This window comes from Ptychodera flava, chromosome 4, assembly GCF_041260155.1.
Source record: "Ptychodera flava strain L36383 chromosome 4, AS_Pfla_20210202, whole genome shotgun sequence".
Classification (NCBI taxonomy): domain Eukaryota; kingdom Metazoa; phylum Hemichordata; class Enteropneusta; family Ptychoderidae; genus Ptychodera; species Ptychodera flava.
In genome coordinates, this window is record NC_091931.1 from 34031753 (window position 1) to 34051047 (window position 19295).

General features: G+C 37.4%; 3 protein-coding genes across 3 annotated transcripts in view; 2 read left to right on the top strand and 1 right to left on the bottom strand.

The window, feature by feature from the left end:
* LOC139130381 (protocadherin Fat 4-like) overlaps positions 1-19295 on the top strand; it is a 361272-nt gene that overhangs the window by 279969 nt on the left and 62008 nt on the right. The gene's annotated exons all lie outside the window — the stretch shown is intronic.
* Positions 1-19295, bottom strand: part of LOC139130385 (NXPE family member 3-like) — a 353637-nt gene that overhangs the window by 266438 nt on the left and 67904 nt on the right. The gene's annotated exons all lie outside the window — the stretch shown is intronic.
* LOC139130391 (dolichyl-phosphate beta-glucosyltransferase-like) overlaps positions 1-19295 on the top strand; it is a 32562-nt gene that overhangs the window by 527 nt on the left and 12740 nt on the right. Inside the window, exons 2-8 of the mRNA XM_070696196.1 lie at positions 1273-1450; positions 2034-2080; positions 2875-2943; positions 3312-3518; positions 4923-4982; positions 5374-5457; positions 6339-6406. Of these exons, the coding sequence (XP_070552297.1) occupies positions 1273-1450; positions 2034-2080; positions 2875-2943; positions 3312-3518; positions 4923-4982; positions 5374-5457; positions 6339-6406 (713 nt within the window). The remainder of the gene's footprint in view (positions 1-1272; positions 1451-2033; positions 2081-2874; positions 2944-3311; positions 3519-4922; positions 4983-5373; positions 5458-6338; positions 6407-19295) is intronic.

Below are 19295 nucleotides of genomic sequence, written 5' to 3' on the forward strand. Positions count from 1 at the left end.
AAACTGTAAAGTAACTGGTCACTTTGCAAAAATGAAATAGAAATGTTAGGTATGCATCGGAATTCCTTGCAAAAATTGTCATATTATGATTTATTCCTACCACCATTGTATGCAAATTTTCTCTTCCCTGCACCATCATAAACAATTCTGTTGACGGTCAGCATGGCAGGCGTCACAGGCTCAGAAGAAATCTCCAGTCCGGACGGTCTAACTCTCAAAACTAAACGTGGCCGGAAATTCTTCATCTATTGTATTAGCAGAAAGGGACAACGGGGATCATCTGGAATGTAACTCCTTTGTATAGGGGCCGGAGGCCTAGAAATACAATAAATCTATCTATTCTGACAACGGGGAAAAGGCCCCCTTTACTGACCAGGCTGTTATTTACCCACTCATTCTAGAAATCCCTACCGTATTATTATTTTCGCTGACTAAAAAGTAACTGCAATAATTGTAGCCCTGGTGGGGCTGGGCCGTGCGACTTGGGGTTCTGTCATGCGGCTCACACTATGGTTGGGGCATAGCGCGTGCCACACCACAGAAGCCCAAGCCGCACGGCCCAGCCCCACCAGGGCTATTATTTAACTAACTAAAAAGATGGTTACAAGTAACCATGATGTGGGTGGACGATATGATAGGATTGCCTGCATTTACTTTCTTACATACTTCATTTATAGTGAGTGTCAACAGCCACATAACTTCTCCAATATTCCTGCCATACTGTCATTTGCACTTTACATCTGAGAGCAGCTTACCCTGAGAATATGTGTGACTTCATCAGTCAAGGTGTCTTGGGTCCCCATGTCCATGAGTGTTAGATGTTGATACACATAAGTGATATTGAAAGGGAATATTGTTGGTCAGACTTTTAGGCTCCACATGAAGATGATTCCTAAATGGTGTTGCAGTTCAATCATAATCTGAATTTTTTAACAAGACTTGTGGAAACAGTGGATGTTGCACATGTGTTACTTTATTCAGTAGCAAATCTACAATAATGGTCAAGGCTATGAAACATATACTGTCATTTGCCATCTGTTCAACACATAATTAGTAGTATTCCTTGTATGGCTATGTGAAGGTAACAATAGATTTGACATTCACTCTGTTTGAATTCTGTTTGTGGGTTAATCATTTCCTTTGAAAATACAAACATAACAACAGTTTAACCATTCAAAGGAAACAGTGTAGCATTCTTGACAGCACAAAATCAAAGAAAACCTAGATGATTGCTGTATGACATATTAAATTTCTTCCTTTCTTACCTTACAGTTGATAGCTTACCTTTATCTCACTACGGAACCAAAGCCTTACACCAAAATAAATGAAAGTGAAAAATATTTCAAAGACCCAAATAAAGATGGATCCAAAGTTGCCTTTGCTAGTATACGAGACAAACCTACAAAGAACCTGTCTGTGATTGTGCCTTCATATAATGAAGAAGAAAGATGTAAGTATGAAGCAGCATAATTTTTTCATTTTTTCGAGCTTCGATTTTGCTTTTGCTTCCAAGTGTATTAAGCAGATACTACAACCATTGGTCCTAACAGGTGTAGTGCATTTATAACTGTATTGGAAGTTTAACTATGCCTATGTTGATGTGACATGTCATATTGTGAGGTGGTTTATCTACCTGGCATTCAAGTTCAACAGGCATAGGCATTTGCTGATGGTGTGTGTTCCTGAATTTAAAATACTTGTTCTATTTGATACCACATTCTACATGTGTTTTGTCAACATAGGAAATTTTGAGTTCTTTCATACAAGTGTTGCATTAACACGTGTAACAAACATCTCTTTACTCTGTACAGCCAACATGTGAAGGCAAGAAATGAACATACAATGAATCCTAACGCAAACAAAATGAACAAATAAATCATAAATGCAGCATTTAGTGGAAAACATTTTTTTCTGTTAAGACTTGATTTGAAACCATGACATGAAAAAACTTGCTTCATTATTCATAGATTATGTCACACCAAAGGAAATTAAATATAACATTACATTGACTATTTTATTTTCTGTCCTTTCAGTACCAATCATGTTAGACCAATCTTTAGAATTTTTAGAATCTAGATTGGTAAGTATTATAATGTTCCTTGCTTTGAAAATGAATGCCTTCACATTTAACACATTTTTGTATATGTTTTTTTGCTCATTTTGTCTTTTTTTAATCTATAACAACGACATTCAAGAACCTGCCAGATCTTCCCTGAAATGCTTTCATTATAGACAGTTTCAAATATACAGAAAAGAAAAATGTGCTAGCTACTATTCCTGTTTGAATCATGGTATATTGATGCCATGATGTTTTCTTATTTTCCCCAATATTCCACCGTGAAATAATTACGGAGTGACAAAATAATAATATTGTCAATTTTCAAATGTTTGTGTGATCTAAAGACATTATTCTTACTGAAATGAAAGCAAATTTATCAGTGAAGTGTGCTGCCCTTGTTTGTGAAGAAGTGTCCTGGAGGGCACGATGTGTGGTGAACTCTATAATAGCCAGAGAAACACAACAAATCAGTGACTACAGTAAGATTCAATGAGTTGATTGAGTAATCTCAGCAGACAGTGTGGGTAATACTGTGTTCTGAATTGTTACTCTGACATTTCAGAGGATAGTATCAATGGACAACATTGAGATTACATGACATTACAAACTCCGGGGGTTTCGCTTCAATTGTCAAACTGATGGTATGTGATAAGGGAAGCAACAACATCACAGATAAGGACTGTTCATAGTTCAAACAGAACACAGATAAAATGACTGCAGAATCCCAGCAACATTTATCAATGTACTGCCTTTGATAGTAAAATCCTGAATGCAAAAATTTAGTGTCTTAATAATTTTGTTTCTTTCCCATACAGAAGAAAAATTCTTCCCTCACTTATGAAATTATAATTGTAGATGATGGTAGCAAAGACAAAACATCTGAGGTAAGTGTGCTTTTATTATTATTTTGGCCTTCTTTAATGTCCATTGTTATTATACATCTACAATGTCCTATCTACAATGTTAATTGATGACACTAAAGTTGCACCTGATTTTAAGTGTACTTGTATGATATTTTGCATAAACCTTTCACCTGTTTCACCTGTGTTGGTACAACGTCCCTCTATGACCAACCCCAAAACCCAAACCACACCACTAGAAAACATGAGGATGTACAAGAGTCTGATGGTGAAAGGCTTGAGTTTGTATTCCAAATTTTATCTTGCAGTAGTCAGATAATACATGCATTTGTTCAGTTGCCGTTTGGAAAAGTGAACTTACCTATGGTACATTTTTTTATGCAAAAACACAGATAGGGTTAGAGTATTCCAAACAATATGGAACAGACAAAGTCCGAGTGCTGACTTTTGAAAAGAACCGCGGGAAAGGTGGAGCAGTCAGAATAGGAATGTTCAGTTCCAGAGGAGAATATGTGATGTTTGCTGATGCTGATGGTGCGACTGAATTTCCAGACTTAGAAAATTTAGAGAAAGCAATGAAAGAGATTAATACAAAAGAGGTAAGACATCTTTAATATGTGTTTGTAATAAATAAAATACATTTTATTTCTCATATGTTTTGTGTAATGATAATCTTCCAAGTTGATTACTATTCTCCAAGCATTTCTGCATTTGTTACATTTATCTGTTGAGCAGTTTTCCTCTGATCAGGTAGTTACCATTATCAAAGAAGCTTCAATATAGGTATAGCTTTACAGATGATTTCAAGTATGTTTTCAGAGTCAACAACAACAACAACAGCACAAGGAACAAAATGCTATGCATGTACCGGTATGTGAACAGAAACAGACAGGTCTTTAGGTTTGTGTGGCGCCCTCTACCCAAATATTGAGATTTCTTTTGTTTGTTGGCATTTGTGTGGCACCCTATTGCAGCCTTTGTTTGCTGAAAGTCAGCCACGCCATTTGTTTTTCTTTCTGTCCCCTCATTCATCAAAGTGTTTAGGGTAAGGTTTATGGATTTAGGATAATATATTTGCCCAGTTTACTGTTTTCACCAAATAAGCAACATGTATATCACAGGGGACTCATTCATCACATAAATATAAACAAGGACATTCAACAGTGGTATATGACGGATTTGCTTTGATATGTTGATGTAAATCACATGCTGAAGAATACCTTTAATTCATCGTTTATTTTTGTATGGAATGGCAAAATATACTATGAAAATTATCGGCTTGCTGTTGTAAAACAGGATGAGATGCAATGTCAGCCACAAACTCAATAAGAATAGTTGTTAATATACATGTAAATCTAAGTTTCAGTTTCAGATTATGATAGCTAAAAGTTAGCAAATTCTGATGAAACTGCATTCTGTGTGACTATGTAGAGGTATATTAGAGGTTCCTCAATTCCATCTTTAAGGTTGTATGCGCCTCGAAATTGAAAATCTTACACTTGCTTAAACTTTCCTCAGTGAAACATTTCAACATTCTTCTGTCAAAATGCAAATGTTTGTAATGGTACTATGAAAAACAAATTACCTCAACTTTACCAATACGTGATATTCAAGATGGCCACCATGTCTGTGTCAGCACTATGGAGGAAAATTGAATTTTTGATTTTCACAAAAATATTAAAGTCCGTGAAAACTTTAGTTACAGTTTACTCCATGAGCTTCCAATCGAGCTTTCACAAGTGATAAAGCAAAACTGTAATGTGAAAGTGTAAGTGTCCAAATAAACTATCTCCAAGGTGCATCTCCAAGGCGCATTCTACTTGAAGATGCATTGCGAAAGTTCCTGCACTTTCACTCCATTTCGCTGTGTACAGGTCGGTGTTTTCAGTGGGAAACAAAAGGATTTTACCAAAATTTGGTAATGAAAGGGTTGAACATGGGGTGTTGTTGCACAAACAATAACAGTAGACAAGAATGATAACATGTTATTTTGTGGTTTACAGCATAAAATGGCAATAGTGTGTGGCTCCAGAGCACATCTACAAAATGAAGCTGTTGCTAAGGTAATTGAATAGTTATTCAAATCTCTAATGTTTCTTAAAAGCTGTTTAAGGAAGGTGTTTGCAGAAGTAGAGGTCAAATTTTTTTTCTGAAAATTTTTTTTTCATGACATTCAAAAATTAAATTTTTGTAATCTATGCAATGAACCCATGCCATGTTGAAATATTCACACCAGCTGTTTTAATGAAGGAACTTCCCTATGGTCCAAGGATATCTCACAATGTAATCTGATCCAAGTGGCTGATGTCTCCATACAATTTGTCTTTCAGTATCAACATCAAGGAGTCATCTACATATAGAATTGTAGAAAAGGCACTTTCCAATTCATTCCTCCTTCCCCTCTCCCCCTCACTCCCACACCTGATGAACTCTTTTCCTGATTTCTCGTTTCAGAGATCAATATTCCGGACCATCCTCATGTATGGCTTCCATTTCCTTGTTTGGTTTTTCTGTGTGAAGGGAATCAAGGACACACAGGTCAGTGTGACAATGAAAAGCCTGATTTCATCAGTGAATGTCCTCCTATACTGTGTACCAATTTGTTGGTATGGTATTCTCTTGCAGCAGACGTTTAACAAGCATAGTGAATTTTCTTGCGTATAACAATGCCTAAATTCTCAGGATGTACCACATTTTGAGATGTAATGTCATTAAAGTTTAAAATGTTCACACAATGAAATCATTATATGCATGGTTGCAAATTTCAGAAAATATTTTCATGTCATTATTTCTCACTCTGAAAAATTGCAATCTGAGCATTCTCAGTACACCCCTCTGTCCCTGATGAACACAGACATCATAAAATCTATATTCCTGAACTTTTCAGCAATGGAAAGTTACTTAATATACTCATGTTTTGCCATATCAGCCATGCGACAGTCACAATCCTTAACTTGTACGTATGTTGATCCCACTTTATCTCGTATAGAGATTGACACATTCTCATCTTCGTGGATACAACAAGTTTAGAACTACAGCTACTGTTAGACTGATTCTTGATGTTAAGCAATCGTTCTTTCCCTAGCTGCTGCATGCATAACCATTTTGTTTATTTTTAATGATATCTTTGATTTGAGAGCTGATTATAAAATACAACACTCAAAGACAACCCACAGTCCAAACAAAACCAGAGAAAGACTATCAACAACACTTCACACAAGATTGAATGTGGTGATGTGAAATTTTACAGGTAATAGTAAGCCAGTTTGCAGGCAGAAGGTTCTTTCTAACACGTGGTGTTGCCTTAGGCATGAGGTTGCCACTGATGTAACATTTATATGTTTCTTGGGGACCTCTGATTCCAAGTTGAGGTGCCACTCTGTGGAAAATAACACTTTGTTTTTCCGTTTCCATGACAGTGTGGGTTTAAGCTTTTCACCCGGGAGGCAGCCCTGAGGACATTCTACAACTTGCACATAGACAGATGGTGAGTTTGAGTAACACCCAATATTGTATTACTTTGTACATCAGAGCCTTTAGGTTCAAGCATACATGTAGTGTCTTCACTTGGAGCTCAAAAGTTTCAAGTTCCCAGTATTTGGTTCGGTCCCATTGCTGTGTGTTGGCCTTCAGACAGCAAAATAACGATGAAATCTTGGACATTCAACAAGTGAATAATTGATGTCTGATTTTAGGCAATCAGTGAGTCTTTTTACCATGATCAGTCCTAAAATTGATGCAAAAGCCAAAACACACTTTTATTTTATTTGAAAGTTACTCGAACAAGATCAATACCACTTGCCAAAAATAATTGAAGACACTAATGAAATATGACAACCAGATAAAAGGGCAGGGAACTTAAGGTTGTTACCGGATTTTTCTGAGAGTACGCCCAGGGCCGTTAAACAGAAAATGGCTACATTGTCTGCTTCACACCTGTAGCTAAATAACGGCCCAGGGCCGTAATTCGGTAAAAATTTACCGCCAATTAACTAAAAAATACGGGATTTATTCTCTGGTCGTTCTACGTCACGACAACCCGCGTCTATGTCATCAATTTTGGTGCGTCAGACCTTTTTTTTTGTCGATCTTCGGTGTGCTCGTAAATATGTAAACAAACAACAGATGGCCGATGTTTCTCCCACAATCAAAAGTCATGTAATGAAATCGATATTTTCAAAGACTACAACATTACTCATCCGAACAATGTAAACACAAGAGTGTAACGCCTGTACTGCTTCCGAAGGAATTACGTGAATAATTTGCGGAAACAACGAACTCGAAGCTGGTCGCGTATACCGTGGGTTCCGTACGCATTGCAAACAGGGTCAGGCGCGACGTTTACAGTGTTCGCGCCGTCGAGATTCAGTCGATATTTGTTCCCGAAAAATAGCGTATCTTCGTCTGTGATAAATTTCTAGGACTATACTACATTTGAAATAGAGTATAACTTTGCGGAAGGTAGCCTACGTGTAGACCGAGAGCTGTCATTTGCTCCACACACGAACGAACGTGAGCGCTAACGCACACGACGGACGACTGGAAATGATTGACAACTTGTGCACGGCGTACTGATATTTATTCCTAAAGTAGTTCAAAAGTTTAAACGCGGAATCGTCATGGAAAACTTATTTTATTTTGCAAAAAATAACGAATTCTTGGCTTGTGCATGTTATAAGTATATTATTCCCTAATATTTTTCTTCGTTCAGCTCGGAAAATACTCGTGACGTAATGACCATGACACCACTCGTCTTCGACTCGTGGTGACACGGTCATTACGTCACGAGTATTTTCCTTCGCTGAACGAAGAAAAATATTAGGGAATAATATCTAATTATCACATGCCTCCATGGTTTGTCGAACGCATTCAAATACGGCTAGTTTTTCAATCGGATTCGAACCCACAACATACGGCATCAGTCGCCTAGCTGAGAGGCCATAGACAGAACCGCTCGGCGAAAAAGCGAAGAAAATCATCGATCAGATTTTGACGTGTGCACGTGTTCTGAGGTTGACCTAGTTTGTAAGTGTGACAAGTTAATCAAAGTAGTCGAACGTGTGAAAATAGATAGTGTTTCACATTCGTTGCACGCAAAGAGGTCAATAATCGTAAACAATTGTGGATCATACCATTTCTACTAGGGATTATGTTACGTGCAGAGAAGACGAACAAAAGGGTGAACTCAGCAGTTTACGTTTAAACAAAATTTATTACGAAAATAAAACAAATTACTAAGTCAGGGATAGAGTACAAGCTTTAAAAGTGTACAGACTACTTATCTCAGCTGGGACGGCAAAGCTCCAGTCTCAGAGTTGTAACAGTCAGTCTGATGAATGAACAGTCCTTTGGCTTGCAGGCTTGAAGTTGCACAAAGTCCACAGTATAAATCCAGCGTTGGCAGTGAAGGTCTTGAAAAGTCTTGAGAATGACTACTGCTGGAGTTTAGTAACACACAAGAGACACGATCCCAAAAGTCTGACTGGAAGCTGTGCCTGTCCCTTTTATACACATGTGTTTACATAAGAGCATATAAGAACAGTCTAGAACTTTTATTGACATGCTAATTACTGTTCTAAAATTATCTCTCTTACACAACTAATCAACTTTCCAGAACATTCCAAACATGACTAATTGAATTCAAGGTTGTGAGGTCATTAAGGGCAGTGACCTTGAGAATGTTCTAGACTAATTGAACTCAGGTCATGATGAGTGTGGGGGGAAATGACCTACATAACACACCCCCTCTTCAAAAAAAAGAAAATTTTTCAAAGAAAAATCTTTCTTTTACAAATGTAATCTTGAAAAGGATTTAAGTACTCAAATTTTGTTTTACTCTAAAGTAAAGTTTCTTGAAAGTGAACAACAATAAAATTTCTTGAAAGTGAACAACAATAAACTCTAAATACGAGAGAGACAGTCTGCAATTAAATTGTCTCTGCCTTTGATATGTCTAATGTCAAGATTAAACTCCTGTAACATTAAACTCCATCTTAGCAATCTCTGATTTTTGCCTTTAAATTTCTGCAGAAAAACAAGAGGGTTGTGATCAATATAAACCACTATTGGCTGATTGAAGAAGTAACATAAACTTCAAAATGCTGTAAAGCTAATATCAAAGATAAACACTCTTTTTCAATTGTAGAGTAGTTTCTCTGGGATTTGTTAAATTTGCGTGAAAAATAGCAAACAGGATGATCTACACCATGACTATCCTTGCAATAAAACAGCACCAGCAGCTGTATCACTAGCATCTACAGCTAATTTGAATGGCAAAGTGAAATCTGGTGCAGACAACACTGGGGCACTTTGCAGTATGGCTTTAAGTGTATCAAATGCCTGTTGGCATTGCTCTGACCAAACAAACTTTACTTTCTTTTTAAGTAAGTTAGTCAAAGGCTCAGTAATTGTGGAGAAATTTGGACAGAATTTTCTGTAGTAACCAGCCATACCGAGAAAGCGCATCAGTTGTCGTTTGCAGTTTGGTATGGGAAAACTTGAAATGGCACTGATTTTGGCATCAACAGGTTTTACCTCACCCTGTCCTACAGTATGTCCGAGGTAAGTTACCCTAGCCCAACCAAACTCAGATTTGGCAAGGTTGACAGTCAACATTGCTTTGCTCAGTCTCTCAAAGAACTTCCGCATGAGCTTGATGTGTTCCTCCCAGGTGTCACTATACAGGACGACGTCGTCAACGTAGGCTGCACACCCGTCTAGCCCGGATATGACGTCGTTGATCATCCGTTGGAACGTTGCCGGAGAGTTCTTCATTCCGAATGGCATCACCTTGTACTGGAACAATCCGTCTGGTGTAACAAAGGCGGATATTTCACGAGCACGATCTGTCAGAGGGACTTGCCAAAATCCCTTCAGTAGGTCAAATTTCGTCACATATTGGCTTTTCCCACTCGGTCGATGCAGTCATCAATCCTCGGGATTGGGAAAGTGTCTGTCTTTGTTAAAGTGTTGACCTTCCTAAAGTCCGTGCACATACGATAACTGTGATCTGATTTGGGAACAAGTATGCACGGCGAACTCCAGTTACTTTTACTGGGTTCAATAAAGTCATTGTCCAGCAGGTATTTGACTTCTTCCTGGAGATATTTCGCTTTTGTTGGATTCAGTCTGTATGGATGTTGTTTTACAGGCTTACTGTCCCCAACATCAACGTCGTGATAGATGACGTTTGTCCTCGTTGGAACATCTTGAAACAGGTGTTTATATTCATGGAGCAGTTCTTTCACCTGTTGTTGTTGTTCTGGCTGGAGGTGTGCCAACTTTGTAGACTCCAGCTTCTCCAGGATTTCTGAGTTCTGAAGCTTGACCGAGCCCAGCTTTGAGTTTAGAGTATTTTCACTCAAGTCAGTTTCAGTATCACTATCTTCATAATGGTTTGAACTGACTGCACTGACAGGCTGAGTTATAGTAGGATTATCCCTATCCAAATATGGCTTAAGCATATTTATGTGACATAGCTGTTTTTGTTTTCGCCTGTCAGGTGTTATTATGATGTAATTTAAATCACTCAATTTCTTATCAATTAGATATGGCCCAAAGTAACGAGCATGGAGTGGTTTGCCAGGAATTGGAAGTAGAACAAGAACTTTTTGACCTGGTTCAAACTTCCGTTTTGAGGTGCTTTTATCATATTTGATTTTCATTGACTGCTGAGATGACTCAAGATTTTCTCTGGCTAATTCACATGCTTTAGAGAGTTTTGTACGAAAATCTGACACATATTGCAAAATATTCAGACAATCATCATCGTCTGATAGGAATTTCTCTTTAACGAGCTTGAGTGGGCCACGGACTGTATGTCCAAATACAAGCTCAAATGGGCTAAAACCAAGAGACTCTTGAATTGACTCTCTCTAACAGCAAAGAGCAGAAAATGAATTCCTTCATCCCACTGCTTCTCTGTGTCAAAACAGTAGGTCCTAATCATGTTTTTCAAAGTTTGATGAAATCGCTCAAGAGCACCCTGACTTTCTGGATGATAGGCGGATGACCTATACTGTTTAATGCCTAGCTGATCCATTACTTGTTGAAAAATACCAGACATAAAGTTGGAGCCTTGATCGGACTGGACACATTTAGGGAGGCAAATAAAGTGAAAAATTTAACTAAAGCTCTCACTATAGTCTTTGTCTTTATGTTTCTCAGTGGTATGGCTTCTGGGAACCGAGTTGATGTACACATAATTGTCAACATGTACTCATTTCCTGATCTTGTTTTTGGTAGGGGCCCAACACAGTCTATTAGTATCCTACTAAATGGTTCTTGAAATGCAGGAATTGGCTGTAAAGGGGCCTTTGGAATGGTCTGATTTGGCTTTCCTACCATTTGACATGTGTGACAAGTTTTACAGAAATGTGCTACATCCTGCCTGAGATTAGGCCAATAAAAGTGACTGAGAATTTTATGATAAGTTTTCCTGACTCCTAAGTGACCAGCCCAGGGGGTTTCATGGGCCAGGCGCAATATTTCAGCATGGTAGGGCTTTGGAACCACAATTTGATGTTTTATAGCCCAATCGTCATCAACCAAAACGTCTGGAGGTCTCCATTTACACATGAGAATACCAGATTTTGTATAATAGGAAACAGAGCTATCTGAAGTTTTACCTTCATCATCTACCCTGTCAAACAAAGACAAAATATCTGGGTCTTTGTGTTGTTCTGCAATGAGATTTGATCTAGAAAATGTCTGACTTTGGTCAGCAGAAGTTTTACTGGAAGTTTCAAATCCACGAGGGATAACGGAATGATCCGTGTCAAACACCTGACTGAGAAAGGTGTCATTTAAGTCAACATCTGTGACATTATTTTTGAGAGTATTTTGATTCTCGGAAGTTTTCTTTGACATGGCTCGAGTAATGGCACATGAAGGAAATAAATCGGGTATCTCTTGTTCAATTGGCTCTGGATCCTGATCTAAACTAGGATTATCAGTCACAAGTGGATTAGTAATGACCTTGTCCCCAGCAAGGTCGTTTCCAGAAGAAGGTGAATCCCTTCAAAAGGCAAAAAAGGCCTAATACCTAAAGTCACAGGTCCAGAAACAAAGTCCGAAGACAAATAGACATTATGGAGAGGAACAGGAATGTAGTCATTACAATCTACCCCCTTAATAAGAACTTTAGAACCTGAAAATGACTTTCAGAAAACGGCAGGGTATCTGCCAACAAAAGAGACTGGGAAGCCCGGTATCTCTTAAAATTTTGACAGGGGTAGCGGAAAGAGAAATCACTAGAAAGTGATATAAAACCATCATGAATAAATGGTTCGAAAATACCCATAATGCTATCTTGAGAAGAATTGACCTTGACCTCATTAATTGGGGATAAGAGGGATTTAACCTCAGAAAATGTGTTGCACACATTATTAGACTCTAATTGAGTTGATGAAGAAATAAAGCCGGTGGGCTTAGATCCACTTTGACCACTTTGACCTTCACGTTTCTTTTCAATTTGAAACAATCTGACATTAAATGGCCGTCTTTCTTGCAATAATTACAAGAAAGTGTACCGAACTGTTTGTCAGAAGGAGATTGAGACTTGGGATCTGATGATGTGGAAGTGTTACTTGAATTTTGTGAACTGTTTTCATTTGATTTCCTACTCTCCTTTGAAAAATTCTTGGATGAAAAGGAGGAGTTAAATTTACCTGCATTGTTTCTGTATGAAAAGGACTGGGATGGTTTGCTGAGAAATGAAGATTTGTGAGTCAATGAGTAATCATCGGCCAAACGTGCAGCAACCTCCAATGTATCTGCCTTTTGTTCATTGATAAACGTCTTGATGTCACTCCGAATGCACCTCTTAAATTCCTCAATCAAAACAAGTTGTCGTAATTTGTCATAATTCTGACTGACCTTTTCAGAAGAACACCAACGATCAAACAGTTGTTCTTTTGTTCTAGCAAATTCAACATAAGTTTGATCTTCACCTTCTCACAATCCCTAAATTTCTGACGGTAAGCTTCAGGCACCAACTCATAGCCCTTGAGAATTAATTCCTTCACAGAATCATAATCTGAAGCCTGCTCTACTGACAATTGAATGTAAATTTCTCTGGCTTTACCCACCAAAGCACTCTGCAAAAGCATAGACCAGGACTCCTTAGGCCAATCCAGACTCTGAGCAATTTTCTCAAAATGAAGGAAATATTTATCAACATCCTTTTCTTGGAAAGGGGGGACTAACCTGAAATGCTTAGTGATGTCAAAAACCGTGTGAAGGGAAGGATTTTCCTGACTGTCCAAGCTCTAAACGTTTCATTTCTAATCTTTCCTGCCTATCTTTCTCTCTCTGTCTTTCTTCCATTTCTAACTGCATTTGTATTTTTTTCTTTTCTATTTGTAATTCTAGTTTCTTGATCTCCAAATTTGTCTGCATTTCTAATTCTAATTTTCTTAGTTCAAAGGTAGACTCGGGCTCATAATCTTTCAGGGTGGATTCCTCAAATTGGCCTAAATCAACTAGATGTTTGGCAATACGGTACTGTATTTCCCTCTTGCGCATAGATCTTTTGACTTCTATTTAAGGAAATTGGCCAGTGTTATGAGGTCGTCTTTTCTGAGGGAATCAAATGTGTCCTGATCAAGGTCATCCATTTCCTCTGGTTTAAATTCCGCCATGATTAAATTTCGCTGAGTTCACAGTATACAGTAGTTTTAAAAAGGCTGGCAAAATGTTGTCAAACGGCTCAAATGTTCGTATCCCGGACGAGCCCCCAATTTGTTACGTGCAGAGAAGACGAACAAAAGGGTGAACTCAGCAGTTAACGTTTAAAACAAAATTTATTACGAAAATAAAACATAATACTAAGTCAGGGATAGAGTACAAGCTTTAAAAGTGTACAGACTACTTATCTCAGCTGGGACGGCAAAGCTCCAGTCTCAGAGTTGTAACAGTCAGTCGGATGAATGAACAGTCCTTTGGCTTGCAGGCTTGAAGTTGCACAAAGTCCACAGTATAAATCCAGCGTTGGCAGTGAAGGTCTTGAAAAGTCTTGAGAATGACTACTGCTGGAGTTTAGTAACACACAAGAGACACGATCCCAAAAGTCTGACTGGAAGCTGTGCACGTCCCTTTTATAAAGGCATATAAGAACAATCTAGAACTTTTATTGACATGCTAATTACTGTTCTAAAATTATCTCTCTTACACAACTAATCAACTTTCAGAACATTCCAAACATGACTAATTGAATTCAAGGTTGTGAGGTCATTAAGGGCAGTGACCTTGAGAATGTTCTAGACTAATTGAACTCAGGTCATGATGAGTGTGGGGGGAAATGACCTACATAACAATTACTACTACTGTTACGTTTGTGAATGCAACAAATTTACGCGAAGAAAATCATCAGATTTTTGTATCAAAGCGAAAAAAACGTGAAAAGTAATGATGTACATTAAATAAAAAAATAATGAAACACAGTTATTTTTTATGATAGTCATTTTATTTATTTCATGATCCCCATCGTGCAGAATGGAAAATTCCTGGCTCCTGCTTCATCTGTCAGTCATTGTCGACATTGTGTGGCAAACTCTAACGTTGACTTTGCGTTCTTCTGGATCATTCCACCTGCATTTTAGTAGCATAAATAGGGGGATACGGACATATATCGCCGAAGTAATTATCTTAGAAGTGTAACTTATTTTATTTTGTACGCTATATAAAACTTTTTGACCTTTGCGTAGGTAATTTTTTTCAAGGGGAGTCAAGTTGAAATGCCATAGACAAAGGTTGAGATGAAATTTAAAATTCTTAATAACGGCCCACCCTCCAAATAACCGCCCATGGGCGGTTTTTCGAGTGGGCGTACTCTCAGAAAAATCCGGTACTGGCAAGATGCAAAGAGTCGCCCAACAATTCTTTCCACAAACAGACACAGGAAGCAATGACACCAACACTGCAAATTGATATGTACATGTGAGCAACATTTTCCTCGTGTGGCAAAGTGTTAAGGCTTTCAAGGGGACAACTAAGTTTGAAAAGGGAGAGATTTAAAAAAAGTAACTTCATGTATGAAACTCTCATGGAACTTCAGGTTTTTTTTATCATTGGAGAAAACAATTCAGCAATATTTGGCATATATATCGCTATGAATATCTGAGAAATACATATGTAGGTAAAGCAAAAAATCTAGAATTACATGGCTTTCTGTATGAAATGATGGCAAAGTAAAAGGTTGGCTTGTGACAACCTTCTATATGGTGATATCTAGTGATGCAATAAACACACACACAATGAGTTTATTTGAACCACTTCTCTCTAGTTAAAATCCCTTTGACTTGGATTTTTATCTTGGAGACGGCCCACCAACTTTGCTAACACTTCACCAAATAGCGTGTGTTGACAGAGAAGTAATGTGATTGATACTGGGCTAGTCATTCGTGATACACCATTGTTCAGTGTACAAGATCAATCGGGAACCGGTGCATCAATTCTGACCTCAGTTGAAACTCGACGTAGGTTGTCTCTTTCCACTTTCCCAGTGGGCGAAGTATCTTATTCATTTTACCAGTTCAGCCAAGAAGATACTTGCCCCAGGCAGATGGACAGGTGGTGCTTTCTAACACAAAACTCTACTATCAAAGGAAATTTATCAGTAATCTTCCAAAATATTCTGAGATGCATAAAATGCTTGTTGGCAATATCTCATCTCCAGTGTATCCATGAAAGTTTTGGTCCAGCGTTTGTTCATTTCTCAATCACAGTGACTCTTCCCTGGTGAAGCATTTGTGATATCTCTCAGTTTTATTTAAGCAGCAGATCATGAGACCCATTTTCATGAGCCAAAGGTGAAACCAATGATTATGCAGTGGTTCTGTGCTAAATGGTGTTCATGATATGAGGCGCATGTATTACAACATCATGATATTATTTGCACAGCAACATTTTACCCTCTTACGGTATCATCCATTGGAGATCTGCATTACTTTCAATAAAAGACAAAAACAAAATAATTTGTTTGACCCTAAATCATCGTTCCATCAGTTTAAGAAATGTTCTCACAATCTGAACAATAGCTATATTCACCTAACAGAAGCTTCTATTATAGCGCCCTCTATTGTTGAATAATGTTAATAAGAGCAAACCCTATTGAATGAACATCCAATAGTTACTGACACAAAGTCATCGTACTTCATGTTACACAACATTTGTCCCCACTTTTTTCTAGTTGATATGACAACATCAAATAAACATGTATTTGATGTTGTGATTTTCAGTCAATTATATAAAATGAGGTGGATTTGAAATGCCATTTCAGTCAATCTGGCTATTATTATATATTCAAAAACTCAACACCATGTCAAAAAAGCTGTGATTTCTTTCAAAGTTCCCACTACAAAACTATAATATTTTATTAGCTTAATCAATCACTCCTAATACTTTGCATTTTGTATCTTTGGCTCTTAAATATTATTTAACTAAAAATGATATTCGTCAGCATACAGGGATTAAAGGTTTTACGGACAGTACAGGTCAGGATCCCTCCACAAAACTGTGGAGGGACCGTGTACAGGTGGACGGTTTCTCTTTGGGAGATTTTTCAGACACACAAAACATGAACATCTGTGCAGATAAGAGCACTTCATGCCTAGCCGCAGTCTCTCACATCCCATGATGTGAAGGTTCTTTGATCTTGGTTGACTTGTCCCATTATGGATGCGCTACACGTGAAAATAGTTTACATAGTTTGTGTGTGCTGCATTACTCACTGTCAGAGGTTAATGTGCTCATAAAAAAGCAATTGGTTTGAACCGCAGAGGTGGCCATGTCCTATTTTAGCCTTTTGTGATAAAGAATCTGAAGTGTGCGTAGTCTCATTCCGCGTCCTTTGCAGGTCTTGTTTCCCTGCTATGCCAAAGTTTTGAAGCACATGTACGTGCATTAGTTTGGAAAATGTCCCTGTTAGGTTAAGAAAAGTTCAAAAACCATGTATATAATACATGCATGCTGACAAATCTAATACAGAATGAAGATTTGTCAAAGTATAGATTAAAGCTACAGTTACTGTTAATAACCCTTTGAGCACCAAAATCATATTTTGTTGCCCTTATAACATATACTCCAGTCGATTATTTTCATGTTATTGCCAAAATTTTGATAAAAAACTGTAGCCAACTAAAAAGCAATATCCATTTGGTCCAAAATTATCAAAACAATTACAGAAAAATTCATAATAATTGGTAAAATGTTGCACTAAAGTTTTGATGGGAAAAATTACAGCATTTTTCAGTATTTTTATTCTATGTATCAACTACATTTTCCTGGTTTACTTCCTACAGAAATACTAAGTATTTGGTTTGTTGTGAGGTGTCAGTATGTGACATGCAGCATTATGATCAACATGTGAGTTTAAAGTAAAGACCAGAATTTAAAATAGTCAATGCTAACAATCCAGTAGACACAAATACTCTCAAAGTTGACAAGCTGAGTACTGGGTATTTCAGCACACTGTAGGAAGTAGATCTAGAAACTTTAGCTGTGACAGGCTACAAAATTCTGAAAAAAATTGTCAAAACTTACAGTTTCTCGGCAATCAACATAATTTTCGCTTGTTTTGCAAAGACAACCAACCATACTAAATGTGGTGAATTTCTTTGACTAGAATATAGAGAAAAAGTGTCACAGAGCTCTTCCCGGTATCTTGATTTCTTTTTTATTTTGAGTGACATATGTGACCTGGAGACGGCTAAGAGAGTCAGATAAATTAACAGGTGCAGGGACAGCGCTGCAGTTTCTCACCTTTCTGATCATGAATGCTGCAGTCATTAGATAATGTTTGAAATAATGAAATATACAGTGGGTGCCTGGCTTCTTTCTTCGATGTGTTTGAATGAAATTGTGTCGGTGAGTCATCGCTTTGTGAGATGAAGTGTTTGCAAATGTGACACATTCTTTTAATGCATCAATATCCAATCATCTTGAACACTCCGTAGTAAGTGAAATGCATTAATTGCATTGCATTAAGGTAGAACACGCCTCAGGGATAGATATTCAGACTCTCAAACTTTTACAATTCTTTTCTGATATACCACTTGTTGGGGTTCATTTTAAAGCTCTTGATGCAGAACAAATTTTCACCAGCTTTGTTTTCCGAAATTCGAAAATTTTATTTTTCTTGATAGAGTTAACACAGGGATGGCGGCCATTTTGAATTTTAAATATTAGTAAATTTAGGGTTATTTTTTTTTACTCTGGTAGCAAAATTTTCACTGTGACCCCCGATTTTTATTCTTGATTTTGAAAGAGAATGGTTGAAAGATTCCTTGAAAGTTTGAGCAAGAGTTTAAGTCTTTCACTTTCGAGGCACATACTAGAAATATTTCACTCTAAGTCTTCAAAGAAGCAAGCAACATCTCACACTTTTTTTGTAAAGGTATAATGCACTTTAAGGACAGGTGTTTTTCAGGGATGTAGAAACTGGCTGGTTGCCAGCAAAATCAACTGACTGTCAGCTAAAATTTAGCAGACTTGAAAATATCAGTTTAAGAAAAATCATGGACATTTTGCACAAAATTTAATGTGCCCACACACTACTTGGAACTGCCTATACTTTTAGTTTTGCCACCTGTCACTAAATTTTCAAATGCCAGGTTTTCAGACAGCAGTGGAAAGACCACTTAGTAATTTCATATTTTGTTATGTTAAAATTGTGTGGCGTCATTTTGACAACCAAAGAAATTGCATTCATTTTCTCATTTTTTTGTAACGTCCACCAACTAGATTGGTTTTCATGACATTCACAAACAGAATTTAGGCTATTTTGAATTTCAAGCGTAGGCAAATTTCAGGCAATTAGGAATAACATGGTGATCTCTATGAGTTTAATCTGCAATTTTTTTTCCTCCTTGATTTCAGAAAGCAATGTTTCAAATTTCCCTGATTAAAGGATTTGCCAAAGTCTAAGACCTGAGAGAAATGATTACCTCAAATAACACATGAGAGTATTCTGAGCTGAACTCTTTGGATAGTGTGATTTAAGAGTTCAGCAAGAGTGTATGCTTGGAGCCAAAATGTCCCAACCGACGACATCTGTCGTTTCAAATATATAGTAATTTTTTTTTTTGCGGACATAAAAGTTCAAGCAATTTTTTGTACAGCTGTTTCTACATTCCAGTGAATAATCGCACAGATCCAAATAATGACAGTCTCCCGTAATTTGGTTTTGAATTTGTGTAGAATTTTACAAGCAGTAGTGTTGTATTTCTTACCCAGCCATTTTAGTTTCAGATACTTAGAGAAACAGCTTAACTACCGTATATGAGTAAACCTGCCCAGTGCTAAAGCTGCAGTGAAAATTTGACAGTTTCAGTTTTAAGTTGTACAGATTAGGTCAAATGATTGACATATTTGAGTGA